A 23,410-nucleotide genomic window follows, 5' to 3' on the forward strand; every position below is an offset into this window, starting at 1 on the left:
AATTAATTTTTTTCATCAAAGGCATATCACCAGAAGTATTAAAAAAGATTTTTGATAATAAAATTAATGATCGTGGAAATCACATCTTTCGTGAAAAAAAAAATTAATTTGCTAATAATGTTTAATAAATGTTTTTTTTTTTTAATACTTGAAAATGATGTATGGTTACTTTTCAAACACACACTGTATTACAACATATATAAATAATGCATCTCTGAAAAGATTGATAACACTATGTCAAAGAGTTTCGACTTTACTTAAGCTTTATATTCATCTTCTAAAGATGAATAGAAAATAGCTCTTTTCCCTTTGATTGCAAATAGAGTGACTCGCTATTGTAGTTGAAGATTTAAGAGATGACTGTGTACTACGGTCGGTCTTTTTTAGAATCGGCAGCAACATTATACGAAGATTATATAGTCGAGAGTCGAGAGAAAAGATTTACTCGGTCTAGAAATCGGGATCGACTTATAGAACGGCCTTTATTCAGCAATTTTGGTGAGTTCGGGTTTGGCTGACAGCGTTACTATTTCTACCAACGCCTTCCAAAAGCGTACTAAGTAAGGTGCAGATGCTGTTTTCTTTTCGGCAACGCGTATATTTTATCGGGAATAAAATGGACCGCAGCCAAGCGCGAGACGCGTAGATATTGCTGAGAAAAACCATAATGATTGCCGCGTATCGTTTTTTTAAAAACATATCAACATCGGTGATTTAAATCGTCGAAAGTAGTACGAGCATTAACGAAATCACACTCTGTGAGTATAATTCATTTTTAAAACAAAAACAAAAAAATTAAGAACATTGATACACGCATTTCGCACATGGCCACAAAATTTACGACCGTGTTATAATTTGTAAGACATATACGGCGTCTCGATGTACGTAAAAAAATAAATCAATACGCTATCGATGCGCCACGCGGCAATAGAGGACGGTAAATGGGAAATTTTAATTTAAACCAGGAAGCGGAGGCTACGCACCTGGAAACAGAGTACAATGGTGCATTGTCCGCGCGCAAGCGTCGGGTTTAATCACGGATGTGCCCGCCTTTGTCAATTTCCATAGTTCGATTCCGAGCTATCTGCTCGCCCACGGTCTCGGTCGTACGTCGATGCATCTAGGACGTGTCCCGTCGCATCCGGCCTATATCATACGCGCGCCTCCAAGGAAATGCAAGCCATTAAATACCATGTAACGCGCGGATCTTACGTAACGCTAATACAGCTTGCGATCGCAGTCACGCGATTTTTCTTTAAAGCGATTTAGCGGCATACATAAAAATAAAATTTCCCATCTTGATTTTCGAACTAGATTTTAATCAAATTTATTCTTGATTTTCAAACTAGATTTTTGAACTAGATTTTAACAGAAAATTATTCCATTTCAAGTATGAGAATACATATAATTCTTGAGGAATTTTATGCACGTATTCTTCTTTCTTACACTATTTTAAATTGTATCTGATTTTACATGCGATAAAGCTAGAGTCGCGGGAAGAAATTTTTAGATGTAAGCAAAAGTTATTTATATAATAGAGAATATATGAAAGAGAAACACGAATTAAACAAAATTTAAAAAATGTTCGCAAAATAAGTTGTTCAAAATATCGATTTAATGAAAAAAGTTGTTATGAGACAACAACGATGCTTGGGTATTATTGAACTTGTTTACACGAATTACGTGCACGCGGTGACCTAAAAAAGAAACTCGAAACAACACCGTCGAAATTTCATCGATCGTCGTTCCACATAATAACGGTATATTGTACACATTCCACGTGCACGCTTTTATACATATACGATAAAACCGGATGGAGAACAACGTGGCGATAAGAAGTACTCGCGTGTGTTAACCGAAGCTACTTTAAGTAGAAGTTGATAAGAAGAATAGAAACGATATTTATGAGTCCCTACGCACGGCGAGAAACTTTTTCGAGCGATAAACCTGTTCGGCATTTAAAACCGTACGAGGAACATTATATTGAAACACAAACAAATATTTTCCTCCTATAAAATTAAATAGTATAAAAATAAGAAAAAAATTAAATATAGAGAAAATACGCAGCATCATTTGCGCAGCATGTACGAAATGTTCTATTACATTTCTTGAGATATCGCAAGCTGCAAACTTTGAGAAAGTTCAAAACAGTTTCAAAACAGCTATTTCAACAGCACCGCCAATAACAAGTGCGCTCAGAATTTTTAATTTGCAACCAAGTTTTACGATTCAAAGCACACATGTATATGTGAAACTCATACAGTATATCAGGTGCTGTATGAGTGCTACAACACGCAGCTTTACCAGGTCACCCGGAAAGGTCGAAGGGAAAACTTCGAGTCTAATTCTCCGACGAGTCCTTGATGAGAATAGACGTGTTATTGTAGAAACGGGGGAGAATTCACAGTATTACGAGAACGAAGCCCCACGTGTATCGCGCGCGTAGGGGACGTCAAAGAAGCGGAATCCCATCCTACGCACTGATATATGACATCTCGATCAATATCAACGGGTCGCACAGGTATCTTTGTTCGCGTTTCTTTCTTTTTTTCGAGTTCTGACGGACAGATTAAATCCCTCTTGCGAAATCGCGAAGCGTGACAAAGATAAGATAACGATGACGAATCTACGGCTTACATAAAGTACTCCTCGATATAGATCTGAGATTCATCAAAGTCGTCACGAGATAATCAAGATCAAGAATCTGAAATTAATCCGCGCACTTCGAATAATCGCGTTGTTTTGCGTCTGAGAAGTTCGTGAGGAAGAAAATTTAATCAATCAACAGTGATAAAAGTGACACTCGCAGCTTAAAGAAGCGATCGATAACGGAGTGAAAAATTTCTGCGTCATCGAAAAAAATTCGAAGACCCTTCGAATCGCGTTCGCGCGGAAAATATGAAGTTGTCGGAATCGCGTCGCACATTCCGTTGAAAATATCAAGAGCTTCGTGAGAACAGAAGTCACGTTCCATGCGCGATTATCGCACCGGTCGAGAGTTTTATGAACCGTATGTAACATTATAGCAAGCTATCGGCGAAATCCGATCGCAGTATATTAATTACGCACCGCGGCATATTTTTTTTTCTTTTTTTTTTTTTTGTATGACTCGGCGAAAAATAGACGAGCGCGATAAAACCGAGAGCTACTGTACAATTGCATGCGTCATGCGCGATGATAACGTTCGACGAACAGATCGTGAAGTAAATTATTTCGAATACACGTATATCTATATTCTGTTAGAATCCCGGATTCCATTCTGCGTTTCTGTAAAATCTTTCAAATGATGTGTGAAACACTAGTATAATAATTGATAATACTTAGTAATAATTAGTGTTGACTGAAATATTAGCGAATATAATAAAAAGCGACTTTAGATAACCGAGCATTGTATATACTATCAAATGATGGGAAGTTTCCCATAGTTCGTATGTGTGTGTGTGTGTGTGTGAAAGAGTTGATGTTATCTTCTATTGTGCACGAAAATTCGAATGCGTTCGAAATAAAACACGCGACCGAGATTATTAAGATTATTAAATCAATCGTAATAATAAAAAAATTACATGTAGAATATAATAAAAATTCGAAGAGACTAATTCGTGTATAAAATTTCGTTCTATAAAATGTTACTTCCAAATCGATTGCGCGACGTAAACATGTAATGCGTTATCGACAGTCAGTATTTGCGAGGCAAAAAGGCGAACTTTTCTTTATCAAAATCTATGACGATAGCAACGAGAGCTCATCAATGTTATTGTTGTGACGCAAAAGCGCAGTTTCAAGCAGATTACAAATTCCTAACACTATACAACTACATAATATTGTCATAATGACGGGCCAATGATCGTCGAGCGACACGAAATTACTATGGAAGTGATAAAATTATTGTAGAATGTAGAAGATAAAAAATCTTTCTCTTGTGTATTTCAATGACATTTATCGCATCGCGTCAAGGACGAGACAATTAGGCGCGCATTATTACGATGTGTGGAACAAAAGAATTTACCAACTCTTTGCCTCGTTTTATGTGTGTGTGTATATTTTATGCAACACTTATTTTTTTCAACATATATTATTAGAACACTTATTCAATATATACAGCCCAAATTATCTAATGCACTTAAATAGATACGATAAATATCTTTAACAGCTAATTTCTTTGTACAAATAGCTTGTAGCTACTGCAACATCTGATTAGAGATCTAAATTGCATATATGAAAGAAATATCAGCGGCACATAATTATGGTACATAATAAATACGTCGCTATCAACTCTAATTAATACTACCAGTTTTACGACAAGCTTGCTTTGATTATTGTTATTATTAAACAAACATCGCGTGATCTCGTTTTCTGGTTTCTCGAATTCGATATTTTTATATTGTGTCCTGTTAACGCGAATAAAAATGTCAGGATTGTAAATATCATTCTATGTTTATGAATTGATTTAAAGCTAATTTACGAATCTACGTCCACGTATGTAAGACCGATTCTTGTCGAACAATAAGTATTTCAAGCCTGTCACGGGAGAGACGTGGAAGAGCAAAGAGCGAAGGACGAAGCGCCGGGAGGAGCAAAGCGGGAGTTGATAGCGTGCCAGCTGTGCGCAGGAACGGAGGTTAGGTTAGGAATGGCGTTTGGGGGTCGCGGGGTCAATCTCGCGGGATCGAAACGACTCGATGCGCTATCGCGATGCGATGCGATGCAATACGATGCAATGCGATGCGTGCAAATAGGCAAAATAGGCCAGGTTACTCACCTCGTTGAAGGCCATCTTCTTCGCTATGCTTCCGGATTCGCGGCTGCTTCCGGCGCCTCCTTGCCCCACCGCTCCAACAGAAGGATATCCACGCAGGAGGCTGCCGGGCTAGTAGTCCCAGCAGCAATAACAGCAGCAGTAACAGCTGATCTGGTCAGATGTCCAAAGGGGTTGTTGGTCCTCCAAGGAAAAGCGACAGAGCATCGAGATCTCCTACGACACTCGCGACGTAACGTCGACGATAACGTGGACGTAAACGACAACGACGAGGACGATAAAAACACTCGCGACGACCGACCACCCGTCTGGCAGACGACCTCCGCGAAACACATACGTCACGAAAGAGAATAACGACCGCTATCACCTTCTCGGGAGGAAATCCCCCACGAGAGCACACTCCGCCGTGTCGCGAGGTCGTTTTTCTTTCTTTTTTTTTTTGTCACGACTCGCTCACACTCGTTCGCGACGCGTCGCACTACCGATCCGTCGATCTGCTGTCGGGGGGGAGCACGGCCGATCTGGCATTCCTCAGGTGGGCACCGTTCGCGGGAACCGCCTCCGGAGCCGCGACGAATTACCAAGAATTCAGCCGCCTTCGAGGGGTTTCGCGCGCCGCTCCGCTTTGCTACAACGGGGAACAAGGCAGACGCTTTCGCGCGACCTTACCGCGATGCCTGGCGACGTCGACCAGACGCGGGTATCACAACCGATCGTCACCGACCGCTCGATCGTCCGTAACGGTTTCTCGCGGCACTGTTTTCTCTTTCTTTTTTTCTCTTTTCGCGTATTTATATCCGTCGCAGAGGTATCCGCAAACAGACGGGCGCCATCTTGCTTTCTGTAGCAGTCGTCAGCGGAACGGACCGGAATGGCGCGACCGACACGGCACAGCTGGCGGCGACGGTGGCGCGACACGCCGGGTCGGCGGCGGCGGTGCTGCCGCGCGCGCGCTTCCCGAACCGGCGGAACGCGCCGGAAACGGACCGGCCGAATATATGTAATGCGCGCGCGATTCCCGATTGTGTTAGCGACACGTTTACGACTTCAGATCGCTTCAATTATGTAAAATTTTCATATTTGCGCAATTTCCAACCGTGACGAAATTAATTTCCGAATAACGAAATTTCATGTTTACGCAATTCCCGACACCGTGACATGATTAATTTCCGAATAATTTTTAATTCCCGATGTATTTTTTTCTTTCAAACGATTCGATGAACCTGCCTGCAAAAGAAACAGAGAATAAAATTGATAAAAGTTCATGCTAATGATTGTTGTCGCGATCGGTTCTCAATATCTTTTGTTTTGCAATAAATTTTAATATGTTAATTAATTGATTCTTTCTAGAATCTTAGTACTTACTGCATTCTCTCATGCAACTTAATGTTTAAATGTTGAATAAATGTCGAAGAAAATATAAAAAGTCGCGATCGAAGGCGACGATGTGCACGTCGTGTAGGTAGACACCGCCATATTATTATCGTTATTAAATTTTTGAATGCGTTAGCAAAGGTTACCAACTGATTATGTGCCGTTGGCACGATTGTGTATAGTTCGCGAAATCTTGCATTTATTTATATATAAACAATATTTAATTTGTTAATTGATTTTGATATATCTTCAATATCTTTTAGTATTTATCATAAATATAATATACAATATTTAATAACTAAACTTTGTACAAGTAATTGATATAATTTAATTTCAGAATCGTTGACGTTGCGCTTTGTAAAGAATTTCAAGATGATTTATGTATAATTTTCTTTTACATGGAGCTTGTATATTATACATTTTTATTTCACAAACTCTATGTTGTTATCAATCATATTCACGCGTATTATATATTCATTCGGATAATAATATTGCATCAAATTAAAGCATTTTCATTTACATAAATTACATAGAATATCGCTTACTTTTACTAGAAAACTTTTCAAAATAATTATAAAACAATTTAAAAAAAAAGCTTTTTTCCGAAAGAAAGCTTTTATATTTGCAATGTAGAAATAAAATTAAATAAATACAGTACTTTGCATTGGTCCTATCGATACAAGCACTTTTCAGACTCATATACGTTACAAGGTCGCTGCTATACTAATTAACTAATCCAAACAAATATTGGACTGAGTTCAAAAAACTATCTATATAGAGAAGCGATTGGCCAATCGAAAGAAAGAAATCTTTACTTTTTCATATTCTATTAGAAATCGGCCATATTGAATATTAATTCATGTATATTCGCTCAGGTGGCGCTTAAAATATTATTCTCAAGTGAAATGCGAAATAGCTATCTACTTTTTTATGTCATCTGTGTTTCAACGATATAGGAGATTCCTGGATACATGTAGTGTAAAAATTAAGTGGATATTTATCGTGTCGTAAATATTGAATGAATTTTCTGAAAACAGTGGCTCTTTGTACTTCGTTGAACTGAACTAAATTCGCGGAAACAACGATCGATTTTGAGAAAATGGGCCGTTCCCGTTCCAGATCAAAATCACCGAGTAGACGGCGTCACAAGAGCAAGCATTCTCGCAAGCGATCCAAATCGCGTGAAAAGCACTCCAACAACAAATATTCAGACAAACCGAAAGAACGTAGTTCTAAGTCCAGGTGCGTTGCATTGCGTTTGACATCTCATCGATGTGTCTGATTCTTCAATATTTTACAAGAAATTTGAAATAATAATTTTTTCAGCCATTTTGTCACGCTTTTTTAGCATGTTTAGTATGTTTGACGATAAAAATTATACAAATTCTCGAATTATTATGTATCTTATTTATATTGCGTAAATTTTTAAACTTATTTGTAGTTAACGCCTTGTCTGGATTGCAATGTGCGCTATGATTGATATCTATTTCAACAGACTATATACATGAATTAGAAATAACGTAGTTATAATTGGATTCTGTTTTAGAAAGCGATCCCATTCCGCATCATCCAGCAGTGGTTCAGAAGTATCAGACGATGTGCACATTGTCAGTCACAAAAAACGTTCTTATAGGGATAGGGATCGAAAAATGGACGAAGTGGAAAGACTAGCAGAAATGGAGCGACAAAGGTAAACAGTAGTTATTAAGTATGTTGATAATGTTCCTCTTGATAGATTATGCATTAGGGTTGGAAAATACTAGATCATTTACCAGCCTTATTTTTTTATATTTTGTTCAATATCAAGAATGGAACATTATGTTATAATTATTTTATATCAAAAATTTTTGTTATACGTTATTTTTTATAATTGTGTTGTCAGGAAAAAGAAAGAATTAATGAACAAAATCTTCACTACGAGCACAGCTGGGTAAGAATGTGTAATTATTTCATGGTGGTGGTTCATATAACTATTTAAAGCTCATCAATTCTCACTTTTTGCTAAAAACATGTTTGACATATCATATGTAAGCATTAATATCATTTTTAGTAATATCACATATAGCAAATTTTAATTGATTCAATTTGATTTAAATAATTATATTGATAAACTTCAAAATTTATGCACTTGACATAAAGATCTAGTATATTGTCAACTTCACTTTTGTAAAAAAAAATTTCTGGAAACGGTGCTCTGGAAGAAGATTGCTACTTATCTGTCTGCAGACGTCAGCGCGAGGTGGAACAAAAAATGGTAGAAGAGGAAGCAGCTAAACGTATTGAAGAACTTGTACAAAAAAGGGTAGAAGAGGAGCTTGAGAAACGAAAAGAAGAAATTGAAGCTGAGGTGCAAAGGCGTGTAGAAGAAGCAAAGAGGGCTATGGAGCGGCAAGTGATGGAGGAGATGGAATGGAGACAAGCAAAACTACGTGAGGAGGAGAAACGAAGAGAGGTAAGATCTATCAATAGAAATATTGGTCAGTGATAGCCCAAGCGCTGTTATGATCAAGAGAAACTAAATGTAGCAGTCTTTTAATGCAATTATTCCGAAAAGTCGGAATATATATAGAATGTATTTTCGTGAAAAATCTTAATTAATATTATTTATAGCTGAGACATATAAATTTTAAATAATTATTACAACGTATCGCAACATTTACAGAATATGAAATCTGTAATAAATGAGAATAGAAAACATTCAAAAGATTTATATTAAAGCTTTGATATTAATTGTAAAGCCGGGCTAAATACAATTTGTAAATCTTGCATATTTTAATCTTGATGTCCTGAAACTATAGGATTTACAAATTGTATTATTATTTCTATTAGAGAAATTTTACAATTGAATTTACAAACCAGTTCTATTATAATTCTACAGTTTACGATCACAGCGTTTGGGCTTGAAGCATTGTGGTTCGCGATTATACTGTAAGAAATTAAACGAGAAAACCACACTGCTTCGATTTGTGAGCATCCACTGAGGTCGCGTTACTGAGAAGCTATATTTGATACTATTATGAAAGAGATTCTCTGCTATTATAGGCGCATGTGTCGATTATTTATGATCAAATTATTTCTACCATGTACATATATTTATATATCTGTACAACATTAACCTTTTTCATCACACGATATATGGATTGACGTTTGTGTCAGCAATTCTAGAAAATGTGCTTAGACTGCTCTGATTCGTTTGAATCACAGTCTACATTCACAATTTCTGTAATTGTTGTGCATGTTGGCAAGTCTGCTTATCAATTTTTTTATATACTTATCAATCTAATTTTAAAAAATGTCCATGAATATTCACTTTATCACATTATACAATCTTTAAGAAAAAAATAGAAAAGAAAAAGTATTATTTATTTAAATAAAAGTAACAATTTTAAACTTTGTAATTTATCGATCAAGAGAAGTTTATTATTCTTGAATCTGAAATAAAGTTATTTTTATATGAAATTATAAAACAGTAATATTCTTCCCTAAAAAGTTGTTACTATCAGTTGAATCAGCATAGTGACAGTATTATATGAAATGTATATACGTTCAGAAGACTACAGATGATAGAGGAAGAATAGCTTACAATCAGCTATAAATAAAACTTTGTTAGACTTTCTTGATTTAACTATTTTTATATGATTAGATAATATACACAAATTTGTTTATAGAAATATGTAAAAATATTTTTTTTTTTATACGTACAACTTGATTTACTTATATTGCTATTTTATATCAGTTTACGGGCGCGAGAGAATGTATATATTTTTAATAATAATTTACTATAAAATTTTCTCTTCTTCTCGAACACGTACATATATAAGTATTATTTTTTAAATTCAAGAGAGAATTAAGATGCACAAGGGCAAATAATTCTTATAATTATTATTTCACTCCTCAAGTTTTAAGCTTGCCCAGCAATTGTTACATGTATGAAAATGCGTTAATTACTAGATACTAAAGAATCTTGTTATTTAATTTACGCTGTTTAACAAATCAAAAATCAGATATCGTTTTTCATTTTATTTTATTAATTAGAATTGTATCTACTATTATATTTTTCTGCACAATTATTTATTTTTATACCCTCTTGAAACATCATCTTCTTTGTCGACTGGACAATAATCTTAATTTATTAAACAAATTTATTAGAAGTTTTACTCTCATTTTTGCACATTGAGTTTGCGTTGATTATCTCTACAAATTTGGGAAAAAATTTATTAGAAAGGGAAAAGTTAGAGATTTTAAGGGGGCAGAGAATTAGAATCCCATAGCAACAAAGCACGACCTAGCGATATATAGGTCATCTTCCTTACTGACTACCAACAGAAGATGCCGGTTTTTTACTCACTGCTGAGTGATTGTCGATGAAGAAGGCATCCCCTACGTGCTGGCGTGAGCTTCATTCAGGTATTATCCAATTTATATATTCATAATTCATTTTATACCAATATTATTATCATTGTTCTTTGTTTCAACATTCTGTACCAGAAAGACCATATTAGGGCTCATTTTATAGATTCGCTAAATACTATTACCATAGGACACGACGAATTTTCATCGACAGGTTGGGCGGATGGCAACAACCATTCATGTAAATGTTCTTTAGGGAATTAATTTTTGCGTTATATCATCCAGACCTCATTTAAAAATTTTATCTACAAACATAATATATTATAAATAACATTTCTTATTTAATTCTTATCATGCACTCTTATATCGAGTTTATGGAAAGAAAGTTTTTGTATATTCTTTGCATGCACACTGGATTTATATAAAGTTATGAGAAATTTATTTATTTTTTTATTTTTTTATTCAAATGACATTCGTCTAAAACATTATATTCTTAAGCAATCTGAGAAAAAACAGTTTGCTGAGATCTAAGAGGAATGCATTTGATACAAAAGAAGAAACTGTATATGCATATATCCTCTATCATACTCTATTTCTCATAAGCCATTCTCTTTGGAATCTGATTTAAAAATTTTATAAATCCCGAACTTTCCCTTATAAAGGTTCTTAGGATGTGTAACACTAGGTTGTTGACATAGCAGCACTATGATTTCGAAAACGAACGATGTAACAACAGATGGTGATCGACAACATCATTGCTTTGTGTAAATCTATTTTATTGTCATTGTAGGAGGAAGAGCGGAAGAAGCGTGAGGAACTAGAGAGGATTATGGAGGAGAACAACAGAAAGATAGAAGAGGCTCAGAAGAAATTGGTGAGTTATCGACATTAATACATTTTACGAAAAGAGATGTTAACATGCAATTAAATGCATATTTAACTTAATCTGAACATTAGGCTGAAGAAAGATTGGCTATGGTTGAAGAACAGCGTTTAATGGAAGAAGAAAGACAAAAAATGAGAAAAGAGCATGAAAAACGCGTTAAGGAGGAACAGAAGAGGATCTTAGGCAAAAATAATTCGAGGCCTAAGTTATCCTTCACCCTAAAATCGGTTACGTGAGTGTGTGTTGTTTCATACAGTTTGATGTGATATTTACACAAAATCTTGTCAGTTTTTATATTTGATTCGCGAGTACAGTCGTTACAGATTGTACTTACATAAGTACATTGTAGTAACGAGTGCAGAACCGTAAGATCCAAAGTTTACCTTAATGTATTCAAAACAGTTGTTGAAATCAAGCAAGATCGTATTTTATTTAATTGTGATGTCGATGGATGATCAGAATTAAATAATTCTCATCTTGTGAGGTTTCAACACAGATACAAAGGGGATTTCACATTATGCTAGAGTATGCTAACATCATGTATGAACACAAGTTTTTAATCATGTAAAAATATTGTATATGATGGTAAAAAACACATAATATTTTTAATTAAAATACATCTTTAAAAAAAGAGATTTTAGCTTTTTATATCATATCTTGAAATATTTTTTTTTTTTTTAACAATTGTGTTCCGTTCTATCTGATGTAAGTATATTCTAGCCCTTTAATGTGTTCTATATGATTTATACATATGTAATTTGTACATTATAAATCCTCTATTATTATTTTAATATACAGAAATGCAATATTTCAATAAAATGAATCACATATAACATATTAGATCATGTGCATTGCAAAAATAGTGAATTAATTGTTCACATTATTAAGTGTAATTTTTTATGCAAGATATCGTGAATAATAATCGCCATTATAACTTTCATTTTTTTCAACAGTTATCTATTTTATAAACATGTCTGGAATATAATAACATATGTTAAAAATAAACAAATTTTCACAGCAATGTGATATAATCAAGTAACTATTTTATAATTATATAATTATACACATCCACATTTTTAGAATCTGATAAAAATGTATTTATTCTGCAAAATGAGAATGAAATGATAGTTTTACAATAAAAAGACAAATTAAAAGAATAATAGTGATGTAAAGCATTATAAAATGAGAATAAGTGATTGTGTATGTGAATAATGTATGGATATAGTTTTACATCATAATGTATATTCATTGTTCTGCGAAAAAAAAATATTTATCCATATAGAATTGTATACCTACCGCGTATTGTTACTTGTAAAATAAACATGTTTATAATAAATTACTTGCTATTATTCTGTTAATTGCGCGACGAAAAAAGAGAATATAATGTGCTTTTTCAATGCGTTTATCTAGCAATTCACGTGTTGTTTATATGCTAATATCAAATTGCTTGCATTTGACGGATTATGATTGAAACTGAAAGAGTTCTGTGCGAAATAGGTTTTCGGAGAAGTGTATTTCGGCAAATGTTACAATTGTGTTAGAGTCAGAGATCTCGCGGCAATTTTGGCGTCACAAATAAACCTTTACCACGAATGCCAAGACTTGTACCTTGCCCCAAGACATTGACGCCATAAAATGGATTACGTTGCTTGTAAATACATTCGAATCTTCCGCAAGATGCTTTTTTATTTTTACGAAGATCTAAGACCACTAAAGATTATAATATGATTTTATATAATAATATTTTTATATATCTTTATATTTACATTGACGCCTTCTTCTATTTTTTCAAATAACTTACCTTTCATCGCGTCTTCTATGACTTCCGGGTAGAGTTTTGCAGTGACTTCGCTGCTTGGCGGATGCAATCGTGGATTTGTATTTATTTCTAATAGCCATACCGAAAAATCATCCGCCACTACGAAATCAGCTCCGTACAATTGAAAGCTATTTTTACGATTTACCATGTTATCTTGAGATGCCAGAAGTGCCCCTATCAGATTTTGCTTTATTCCTGGTCTAATAATTTTTTCCCAAGCCATTTCTTGATTGAGCGATCTAAATCAGCAATTTAATTGATCAATTATGCAATTTTTAACGATTTACAGGAAAGTTTGTAGAATAAAAATACTGGAGATAATTTTTGAAATCCTGAAGATTCCAATGAAGTTCTTCGGGTAAATCGGAATTGCATCTCGGTAACTTTCGATATTTTAGCTGCACGGTTGTATTACACAAGTGAATGGATTCGTGAAAATCGCTAAGAGTGAAATCTCTCGACGCGAATCGTATTAATATATCCCTGATTAAATAATCTAAGTTATTAGAAGCTCTAAAAGTACAAAGATAATAAAATGCGAAATACTTGAAGATCCACACGACAAGAGGTTGTGTACTGGTTATCAGGAACCATTGCCTAATATCTACTTTTGTTTTATGGACTAACAATGGTCGCTCTATAAAAATTATAATATGACATTTTTTTTAGAACATTTTTTCATTGTATATTTTATATTATTATATTAAATGATGAATGATCTTTTTAAATGATACCTATATATTTCTGTACAACATATTCGGTATTTTCTTTTGCTGCCTGAGTTACTTTGGCGAGGATATCGACCATAGAACTCTTCAAAACAATTCCGCGTCCTAAACTATCGTCGCCCGGTTTTAAAATCCAAATATTGCGTATACCGTCGATTCTATTTTGCGGTCGATATTTAATCACTGTTTTCAATACATTGCGCACAGATGTTACGAGTTCCTATAAATTCCAAAATTCTTTAATCACATTTTTTTCTTCTCAAGATTTCTTAGACATATATATTATGAGAAAATAATATTACAATATATTTATACGTACGTTTACATCAACTTTATCACTTTCTTTTAATAAAACACGTTCGTATATTATTTTGTAGTACCAATCTAGAAATTGATACCATGCGGATGGAGAAGCATTCTCATAATTCTTACGGTCTATATCCTCGTGTGTTTGGACACTGAAAACGAGTTTCGTACAAAACATAATACATTTGTATAATACGAATAATATTGTTTACAACCTTATATATTCTATACAGCGTTCCAAGGCGAATAAAATTGCATCTATGGGGATTGTTCCATGCAGGGACCAGATGTTTTTTGCTCCTACCAAATTGGTGAGTAACAAAAACCATTTTAAAATTCCAAAACACGCAGTAATGTAATAATCTTGTATAAACTCATCCATTTGTGCTGACTATTAAAAATAATTTAATATGTATTAATATAATTTATATATATATTTTAATATTGTATAATTTTCATACGTGCGATATTTATACTTGATACATATTGTAGCATCGTGGAAACTGTATATTTGATACGCCTGTTTCGTAAAACCAATAGGCATTTTCTAGATTGTTACACATGTCAATCTAAATATTTCGTTAATTAAAAATTATGAATTCCAGACGTAGCATATTTTTGAATTAAATTACCTTTGACGTAAAGTAACTGCCGGCAAATTTATTCACAATGGTTTTGTTATCTGCTTTTATACTAGGTTTCTTATTCGTATACCATATAAAATTAGCAGGAGTTTGAAGCAATTTTTTTATTTGTTCTAAGGTATCTGAAAACGTAAACTTTCAGATTAATTTATTTCGAACGATGACAAAGTATTTAAAATACAACCTTCATATGTTTCGGGAATTGTAGAAATCATTTTTTTAATTGCTTTTTTCTCGAGCCAGCCTCTATCTGCCAATGGTTTTTTGAGAACCGGAAACGTGCCACAGGTTACGTAATATTTATGCTCAGTTATTGCTCTCGTCAAGACTTTTAATAGAAAATTTATCTTTGTTTCGTCGTTTGTTACTAATTTTAAATATTCTGGCAATATTATATTTCCATTTTCCTGATCGTTTTCTCTATTTTCCATTTCTAATAATTCTAGTAAATTTTCGCGATTACAACAAGTCTCGGCATCCACGGTTTTGATCCTCTCGTCCGCACATTGCGAATTAATGTTTAATTTTGGGACTGTTAAAAGTAGTTGTAAATTTTTTTCTTCATTGCTTGCGTTTCTTGGATAGATCTGCAATTTTATAAAATTACAAAATGCTGACGATAAAATATATCAGAAATTTGCAATCCATAAATTTTTTTGATGCAAACCTGCCAACCTTCGAGCTGTTTTTTAATTGTGCAATTTTTTGACATTAAAGTTATTTGCCACTTATGGCTAGATTGATTGTCTACACAAATTATTGAATTGTTACTGTCACAGTGCATGTTGCATGCAAATTTAAAGTTTATATATTTTTTATTTGAATAATTTTTTAAAAATATTTGATCTTCAAACTTGACAATTTGATGTGAAAGTGACAATTTACTGCTTTCGTTTTACTTTTATCGATTATCGCGTGCCTCGATAACCTACATTCATGTTTTATGGCGTTAATCTTTAGTTAATAATAAATATCTTTAAAAATAAATTTTATAATCTCGAATTAATGCAAGCCTGTTTTCTTGTATTTTATTTAAATCTTTCCATTTGTTATTAATTTTTGTATCTCTTTAATGTTTTTTTCATTGATTCATTCAGATACTTCTCTATTGCAGGATTTTGAAAGATTGGCTTCTGAATCTCATCAGTCTGATACTTTGAGTTTGTGACAGATAATATCTGATGTTCTTCATGTTTGTCTAATTGAGGATGCTTATTACCCGAATTTCCTAATGGTTTTTTTGAACAAAAAGTTAAAAGCTTTTTTGATGAAATTTCATCATCGTTTTCATTCATTTTTTGAATAATCTTTTTGACAGTTCTTATATCTTGATCTTTTATTTGTGTACGGTTATTATTTTTGCTATTAGTTGCACTAACATTGGGAAAATTTGTATTTCTTTGCCGCGACATTTCAAGGTATCTTTATACAAGAAATTTGAAACAATATAAATTAAAATTGGAATTATGAAAGAAAGAATTTCTCAAAATCGTATTAAATTTTTATTTTCATCATTTGAAGAATTTTTATTTTGTTTCGATATTTTTCGATATTACATATAATAAAATATTTTACGATGGTGAGAGTAAAACAATTGCTAGTAATATTGTTGATAACATTTATTGATTGTATACATATATCACCTGTGTAGATAGAATTCGAGAATTGATCAACAGTAAAGAGTAAGATAACGAATAACAGCGGTTAATAGGCTTTCCGATTATTTGGTCAGACCTAAGCCGATAGCGTACATATCAGTAATATCCCCTAGAACTTTTTTCTTATGATGCATTCGTTTCTTCGGAAAGCTCTTATGCTTAATCGTCGACGCGGAGGTGATTTTCATTGTTGGCGTAAGTAAGGTCGGCAGTGGTGATATTTGTGGCGAAGTCGTCACGTTTCTTTTGTACTTTTTCATGGCATCTCGCATAGCAGTTTTGATGATCTAGTAAAGAAAACGAAAAATGAAAAAAAAAATTTTAACACATCGAGTGATAAAAAATTTGTACGCAAACCTTTTCTTCATTTTTCCTTGATGGTTTTTCAGATTTAGGCATCACATTTGCCGATTGCTCCTGAAGAGCTATGATTTTTGATATCAATGACGGTTTCGTCGGGAACGTATCTAATTTGCTACTTGCAGAGTCGACGAATGTGCGTGACTTTCGTGCCGATTTATGTGGAGAACTTTTCCCATTTCTCGAAGGTTTACACTCATTATTCTGTGAAACATAACAAAAGTGTCAAATAATAATTTTTATTTAGATGTTACTTCTTTTAATCAAGTTTTTATTACCTGAATGTTAGTTCTGGACAAAGTTGGTGACTTTATCTTATTGATAGATTTTATGTTTGCCGAAGTGCTTTTTGTGAGGGTTTCTACTTTCTCATTAGAAATTGAAGGCTTCGTAGACGGTGTCACCAGAAATGTCAGTTTTGATTTGGACGAGTCCGTGTTATAACAAGAGTACAATTCTTGATCAAGCTGAATCTCTATTTCCTCAATAAGATCAACGATTGCTGGTCCAATGTTGTTATGAATGTGTACTACCGACTTCTTTTTAAGAAATTCTTTCTAAAAATTTGAATAAAATGCTATCAAAACTTGCAATATTAAAGTATTTATCTTTATCTTCATAATTATAATTTATCTTTATAAACTCACCATCGGAGACTTCGCGACTAAGCTGGTTTTGGAATCCTGATTCAATTTCTTTTCGTAAGTGGTGAGACGAGTACCCTGAAGTGACAAAGCGGCTCCCAAATACGGCTGGCAGTTCGGTATTCGTTGCTTGTATGCTAACTCAAAATCTCCAGTATCCGCACTGTTATCTTCTCGAAAGTCTATCACGACTGCCAAAAAAATATGATTGTTACTATAATTATTTGTATAATAATTTAGAAAAAAAGCGATTTTTTAATTGTCATCATTCACCTTTAATGGTGTCTTCCATCACTTGTCGACATAATCGCGTAGTAACACTGCTGGAATAGCTCATGTCCGGATGACTGTTGATCTCGATCAACCATACAGAAAAATCTTCCATGATCATAAAATCGGCGCCATAAAGTTCGAAACTATTTTTCCGTCGGTCCATAGCGTCTTGACTAGCTAATAACGAGCCTACTAAACCTTGCTTCATTCCAGGATAGATTAGCTCATCCCATGCATTACCGTGACCTTGAGACCTACAAAATTTTTATGAAAACTTTAAGAATTATTATTTCAATCATACATTCAAGAATTTTTCTTACACATTATTTTTTTTATTGAAGACAGATATAGATAACATAATAACAAAAAGTGAGAATTTTCGAAAAGTACGCGAGTGTAATTCTTCGTATGACGTAAATCGTACTTGAGAAATTCCTTGAATGTCGTGGCGTCCCACATATTGTCCGTGGGTAGAGCGGGATCCCTGTCGCCGCAGTTATTATATTTGCATTGAATCGCGTGATTGCACAGATGTATCGACTCGTGAAAGTCATCCAGACTAAACTTTTGCGAGCAAAAGCGGAGATAACTCTCTCTGTAAATAATCAAAATGACAAACTTTGCGCTAGCGGCAATTAAATAGAAAATAGCGGATAATGTATTTTATATGCGCACTATCAGCGGATATTTGTAACCGCAAAATTAACTACCAAGGAAACAGAACTGCTTTAATGTCAGCGAGACATAAATTGATTATTATGCTAATTCTGGAGCTCTATGATTTATTTCTTACAGTCAAATCGTTATTATGCCCGCTAATTGTTCTGGCGTGAGTCAGATGTTGCAAAATGTCATGACTTATCTAAAAATCCTTAATATATTTATATACCTGTACATCCAAAGAGTTAAAGGTTGAGCGCACGTCACGATAAACCATTGTCTTATATCAAATTTTGTATTGTGAATCAGTAATGGCCGTTCTGAGCAGAGAAATAATCGAATTATTTTTAATTGAATTGTATTAAAAATAATTACCTGAGAATAATCGGCTATTTCTTTCTAATTATTAATCTGAAAGTTTTATTACCGATGTACTTTTGCACAACATATCGTGTCTCTAGTTTGCCTGTTGGATTTACTTTTATCATCACATCTTCCAATTTGTTTATTAGAACAATACCGCGTCCTCGACTTTTGTTACCAGGTTTCAGGATCCATATATTCATTATGCCATCCATATCTATCTGCGGCCAGTATTGTCTCATCTTTTTTAATATATGCTTTGAAGTTTGAACATATTTCTGCAAATATAATATAATTTTTTGAATGATAAATAGTATGGCAATAAGTAAAGTGAATATAAAAAATGAAGAAATTATTGTTTGCCGGCAGATATCTCACGTTAAAGGATACATTGGTACGAATGAAGTGAGCTCGATCATGAATGATCTGGTAATACCAGCTAATAAATTGGTCCCACTGATGAGACCAGACTCTTTCATTTTCGTGATCGATGTCTTCGTGCGATTGGGTACTGATATAATCGTTGCACCTTTTGATTGCAAAATCGAGAGCTTTGAGAGGTATCGTACCAGTTGGTGAACACACGATGTCTTCATCCGTGTTGGCGTTGACTTTGTCCACTAACCATTTCAAGAGACTCAAGCAGCTTGTGAGTCTAACACAACATAATTTATAAATTTTTATTATTAGTCAATATATTATTAATTGAATAATTATTTATATATTAATTGAATAATTATCTAATAGATAATCGAGACTAATACTCACCGAAAATCCTCGATGAAGGCGTGCATCTGGTCGCTCTGACATATATTGTAGCAACGTGGAAATAAAGTGTTAGCTACTCCGGCTTCGTAATACCAGTGCATTTGTCTAACGTTTGAACACAAGCCCACCTGAATAATTGATTTTCGAAGAAGTACATGCAGCTTTTCCCTAACGATTCGTCAGCACGCTCGTTAAAAGTGTCTATTCTCGACAACAACATGCTATATCCTTTATTTAAACACTTCTATATTTTACAAACATTTTTCAAACATCTGTGTTATGTGTGAAATAAGCTCGCGAATTTTTTATAAAACAAATTTTTTACATTTAATTTTTTTACTAAAATTAAGAAAATGATTATTTCGCATTATATTTGAATCGTAAATTCTAGATTATGATGTCTATAAAGAATTTAAAAATCCTACAGCAATTATTATGTGCTAATGATACCTTGGACGTAAAACCAGCTCGACAATATCGATTGAACACAGTAGTTTTGTTATCTTGCGCGGGCCAGCCGGGCCAGTCGGACCCCGTGTTCCAGAGGAAGTTGACAGTATGATTGGTAAGCATTCTTGATATCAATAAACGTTTGTTTTGCTCCTCTTTCAAATTATCGATTCCAGCCAGTAAAACTACCGGGTTGCATTCGACGTTAAAATGCTGATCAGCTGAAACGATTATTATTTTTGAAAATGTAAAATATAGATTATAAAGTATAAGTGTTCAACTTTTTTATTAAAGTAAAGAAGTCTATTAGAAGTTGTGGGATATTGCAGAATGATTTATTATACCGCCGTTATTTTTGCGATAAAATTTCTCGCGCCATCCTCTTTTCAGCATGCAATTGCGAATGACCGGTGACTTGCCATAAATCATAAAAATGTGTTGGGCAGTTATAGCGTCCTTCACGATCCGCTTGATACGCAAAAATTGTTCGTGAAGGGTCGGTTCTAAAGGCAGTTCTAAAGATGATTCGATTTTATTATCTGAATAGTCTGGCTCTTCTATAAAGAAAATTATTTAAAATGTACATTTATTTGATTTATGTTTTTAATAAATTTTAAAAATAATTTTAATAAATTTTTTCAACCTTCTGGAGTTTTAATATCACAATTTGTTGTCATATCCATGTTTATCACTATTTTCTCTTCGGAATTTTCATCTTTATTCTCGATATTTTTTTTCGTATTCTTTTTGTTCTCGCTTGAATTTTCCAGGTTTGAAGAGGAGCCATCGTTAGCATTCATGTAGCGGAACCGCAAAGTTTTCCCGCGCAAATGCGTATCACTGATTTTTATGAATTCTTCATCGCTCCACAGATTTCAAAAGGTATGTGAAGAAAGTGTCCTTATTTTAATCTGAAACTCCTGTTGCGTATAAATATGTTTATATTTACAGTTGATTTAGATTAATTTGAGAATAATAAAATCTATTCTAAAATGTAGCTTTAAAATATTATATAAACTGTAAAATTCTCAAAAACAAAATTTGATACGCATATGAAAAGGGCATGCTTAATTTTCAATACAATCCATTAAGTCATAACGAAATCCACTGCGACATTTCTGATACCTGTTGAATCCTCGATACTTGTCCAATGATGAGTACATCTTTTGCAGGTATCAAGAAATATTTGCTTCTAATTAAAGATCGTCATTTTGAAAAAATCAAGCGGAAAAGTAAATAGAGCATAGTCGCACAATGAAGAGGACTGAGTGAAGATGATATACGAATGGAAGTGGAGGCAAGACTGAACGATGACGACGAGGACACGCGAGTCAGATAGTAGAATCTGATATTTCGCAGGCGCGCGCCGCAGGGGTGTTTTAAGACGCCCTTGTTAAAAGCTATTGGATCATTGATATCTCACAAAAATCATTTTATGAAATCCCTCGTTCTCCTCCTCTGAGCTATTAAAAAAAATAAATAATCATCCGAGACTAATCGAGAAAAGATTGAGTTTTCACAGAAAACTCAATGTATCTTCGTTGCATGATAAACAAAATTTTTATAAAATTAAGATTCATGTCAATTGTTTTGATTACAATAATAGTTATATAAAGTTAAAAAAATTAATTGTTACTTGAAAGAAAATTCTAATGAAAATATTGAAGACACTTATGATTGTGTATAAGATACGTTCTCAAGTATCTCCCAATTTGGGAAATTGACTATATATATATGTATGTATGTATGCATGTATGTATGTATGTATGTATGACGAACAAGCACTAGACTTAATGGTCGCGTTAACCTGGGCAATAAAAGCAAATAAAACGTTCCTGGACACGTGAGTTGTGCAAGTGATAGTTGAAAAGTAGCTTACGAGCAGCGTACCAGGCACACCCCCGCGACACAATTCACGCGCAACCCCCCAGTCGGAATATAGGTAAGGAAGTCAAAGCAATCGCATGGTTAATCGGATCACCCTCTTCTCTCCTCCTTCGACTTTGTGTGCATTTTGACCCACTTACACAGCTGCATCTTCGGTCGCGTGGAGAAGTCACAGCAGGTGGCGGCGTGATGAATTGGCCGCTCGTTCGACTTGGTATTTTCGTTAATTGCGAAAGGAGGTTTGATCTTCGTTGTCTGATAATATCTATTTTTGGAAAGCGGTCGAATTCATTTCCAAATTTGGCACTGATCGCGTGCGAGATAGGAGGCACGCGAAGTAATATCTTCAACGATACTCTGAGATTTTGAGAAACTTGACAAAATATTAATAGGACATGAAACACCAAAAATTTTTTGGACAAACGATCTAAATGATTGACATATTGCTGTTGTTGACGGACGGTATTGGAGAAGTGAAGATCGCAAGAAGTGTGATGACACAGAGAGTAAACATATATGTATGCATGAATAAATAATTTTGAAATATAAGTATGTGAAACATAATTTTCTCTCATAAAATATAACGTTATTTGATATGATAGAATGAATTTATAATTTGTAAATTGTTTACGTACGTTATATATCACTCTATACATACATACATATATATATGTATATATATATATATATATATATATATATATATATATATATATATATATCTTTGATTACCTAATCTTATTTTTCAACATTAATCTCTTTCTTATTCTATGTCACCGAGATACCATCAGCGAGTTTGTCCGCTTTTTTATTGATTTACATTTACAACTATTATTTGGACCGAGCAAGTGTCAAGGATACGCGACCTTTAGCGGTAACAAAAACTTTCTTACCTATGGTTTATTACCCTAACAAATCGTAAAAAATTTATCATGTATAATATATTCATTTGTTTTTTAGAGATGAATAATAATGCAATTTTTTATCATTTTTATATTAAAATAATATTTTATACGATTCTTTAAAAATAAGACAATATGTTAAGAATGTTTGTCTCATTAAAACTTTTAGAAAAAAATTAGTAGAATATGTCAAAAGTTTTAAATTATACTACATATACATTTTGTAATTATATATAAATTTCATTAAATGTTATGATAAAATATAATATTTTCTTATTTATTTTTCACGCTTGCTTTTCTTGCACTCTCATTATTAAGAATAATATTTTTATATATTATAATTTTGAATTTAATACATTCGCAGTCAGCAATTTTTCCACTATCCTAAAATGAAATATCACAATAAAGACAAAAAAGATGTATTGCCTTTATTATTATTGCCTTAAATTATTTTTGCCTTAGCATAAATAAATGTTTATGGTAGGAGCATATTTCAAAGTCTGCGCCAACAATTAGTAGTGTTTAAATACCTTTAAGATGCGTTCAAAAATTCTACCCGTGGAGATAGCGTTCAATTGACCA

The 23,410-nt window shown here is 33.5% G+C and overlaps 4 protein-coding genes and 1 long non-coding RNA gene across 7 annotated transcripts in view; 2 read left to right on the top strand and 3 right to left on the bottom strand.

Moving 5' to 3' along the window:
- The window catches only part of LOC126853268 (serine/threonine-protein kinase 26), an 85,181-nt gene extending 79,556 nt beyond the window's left edge, over positions 1 to 5,625 (bottom strand). Inside the window, exon 1 of one of the 2 annotated variants that reach the window (XM_050598862.1) lies at positions 4,760 to 5,625. Coding sequence is in view for 1 of the 2 variants with exons in the window: in XM_050598867.1 (XP_050454824.1) it covers positions 4,760 to 4,774 (15 nt within the window). In the remaining variant the exon portion in view is untranslated. The remainder of the gene's footprint in view (positions 1 to 4,759) is intronic. The other variant, XM_050598867.1, reaches the window with a different exon arrangement.
- A 1,431-nt stretch (positions 5,626 to 7,056) lies between these two features.
- Positions 7,057 to 12,702, top strand: LOC126853291 (UPF0430 protein CG31712). Of its 2 annotated transcripts, XM_050598896.1 has the most exons (6): positions 7,057 to 7,372; positions 7,677 to 7,820; positions 8,013 to 8,060; positions 8,357 to 8,582; positions 11,271 to 11,354; positions 11,438 to 12,702. In XM_050598896.1, the coding sequence occupies exons 1-6, from the start codon at positions 7,230 to 7,232 to the stop codon at positions 11,600 to 11,602; spliced, it is 810 nt and encodes a 269-aa protein (XP_050454853.1). In that variant the 5' UTR covers positions 7,057 to 7,229; the 3' UTR covers positions 11,603 to 12,702. The 2 variants fall into 2 exon arrangements, with proteins under 2 accessions (XP_050454853.1, XP_050454854.1); XM_050598897.1 differs by lacking the exon at positions 8,013 to 8,060.
- A 151-nt stretch (positions 12,703 to 12,853) lies between these two features.
- Positions 12,854 to 14,782, bottom strand: LOC126853591 (tubulin glycylase 3A-like). The gene is made up of 6 exons (XM_050599438.1): positions 14,696 to 14,782; positions 13,920 to 14,133; positions 13,732 to 13,822; positions 13,466 to 13,668; positions 13,168 to 13,359; positions 12,854 to 13,076 (listed from the first exon to the last, which is right to left on the bottom strand). Exons 1-6 carry the CDS (start codon positions 14,780 to 14,782, stop codon positions 12,910 to 12,912), a joined length of 954 nt encoding a protein of 317 aa, XP_050455395.1. The 3' UTR covers positions 12,854 to 12,909.
- A 1,685-nt stretch (positions 14,783 to 16,467) lies between these two features.
- On the bottom strand, positions 16,468 to 20,839 carry LOC126853264 (tubulin glycylase 3A-like). Its single transcript, XM_050598857.1, has 13 exons — positions 20,683 to 20,839; positions 20,384 to 20,596; positions 20,040 to 20,260; positions 19,590 to 19,717; positions 19,200 to 19,476; positions 18,886 to 19,099; positions 18,688 to 18,778; positions 18,223 to 18,393; positions 17,799 to 18,052; positions 17,529 to 17,716; positions 17,160 to 17,438; positions 16,879 to 17,085; positions 16,468 to 16,808 (listed from the first exon to the last, which is right to left on the bottom strand). Exons 1-13 carry the CDS (start codon positions 20,837 to 20,839, stop codon positions 16,584 to 16,586), a joined length of 2,625 nt encoding a protein of 874 aa, XP_050454814.1. The 3' UTR covers positions 16,468 to 16,583.
- LOC126853315 (uncharacterized) lies at positions 20,023 to 21,360 on the top strand. Its single transcript, XR_007687937.1, has 3 exons — positions 20,023 to 20,154; positions 20,810 to 20,921; positions 21,212 to 21,360. It is a non-coding gene; the product is annotated as an uncharacterized LOC126853315 (long non-coding RNA).
- The last annotated feature ends 2,050 nt before the right edge of the window (positions 21,361 to 23,410 follow it).

The sequence above is a fragment of the Cataglyphis hispanica genome, chromosome 12 (genome assembly GCF_021464435.1).
Source record: "Cataglyphis hispanica isolate Lineage 1 chromosome 12, ULB_Chis1_1.0, whole genome shotgun sequence".
NCBI lineage: Eukaryota > Metazoa > Arthropoda > Insecta > Hymenoptera > Formicidae > Cataglyphis > Cataglyphis hispanica.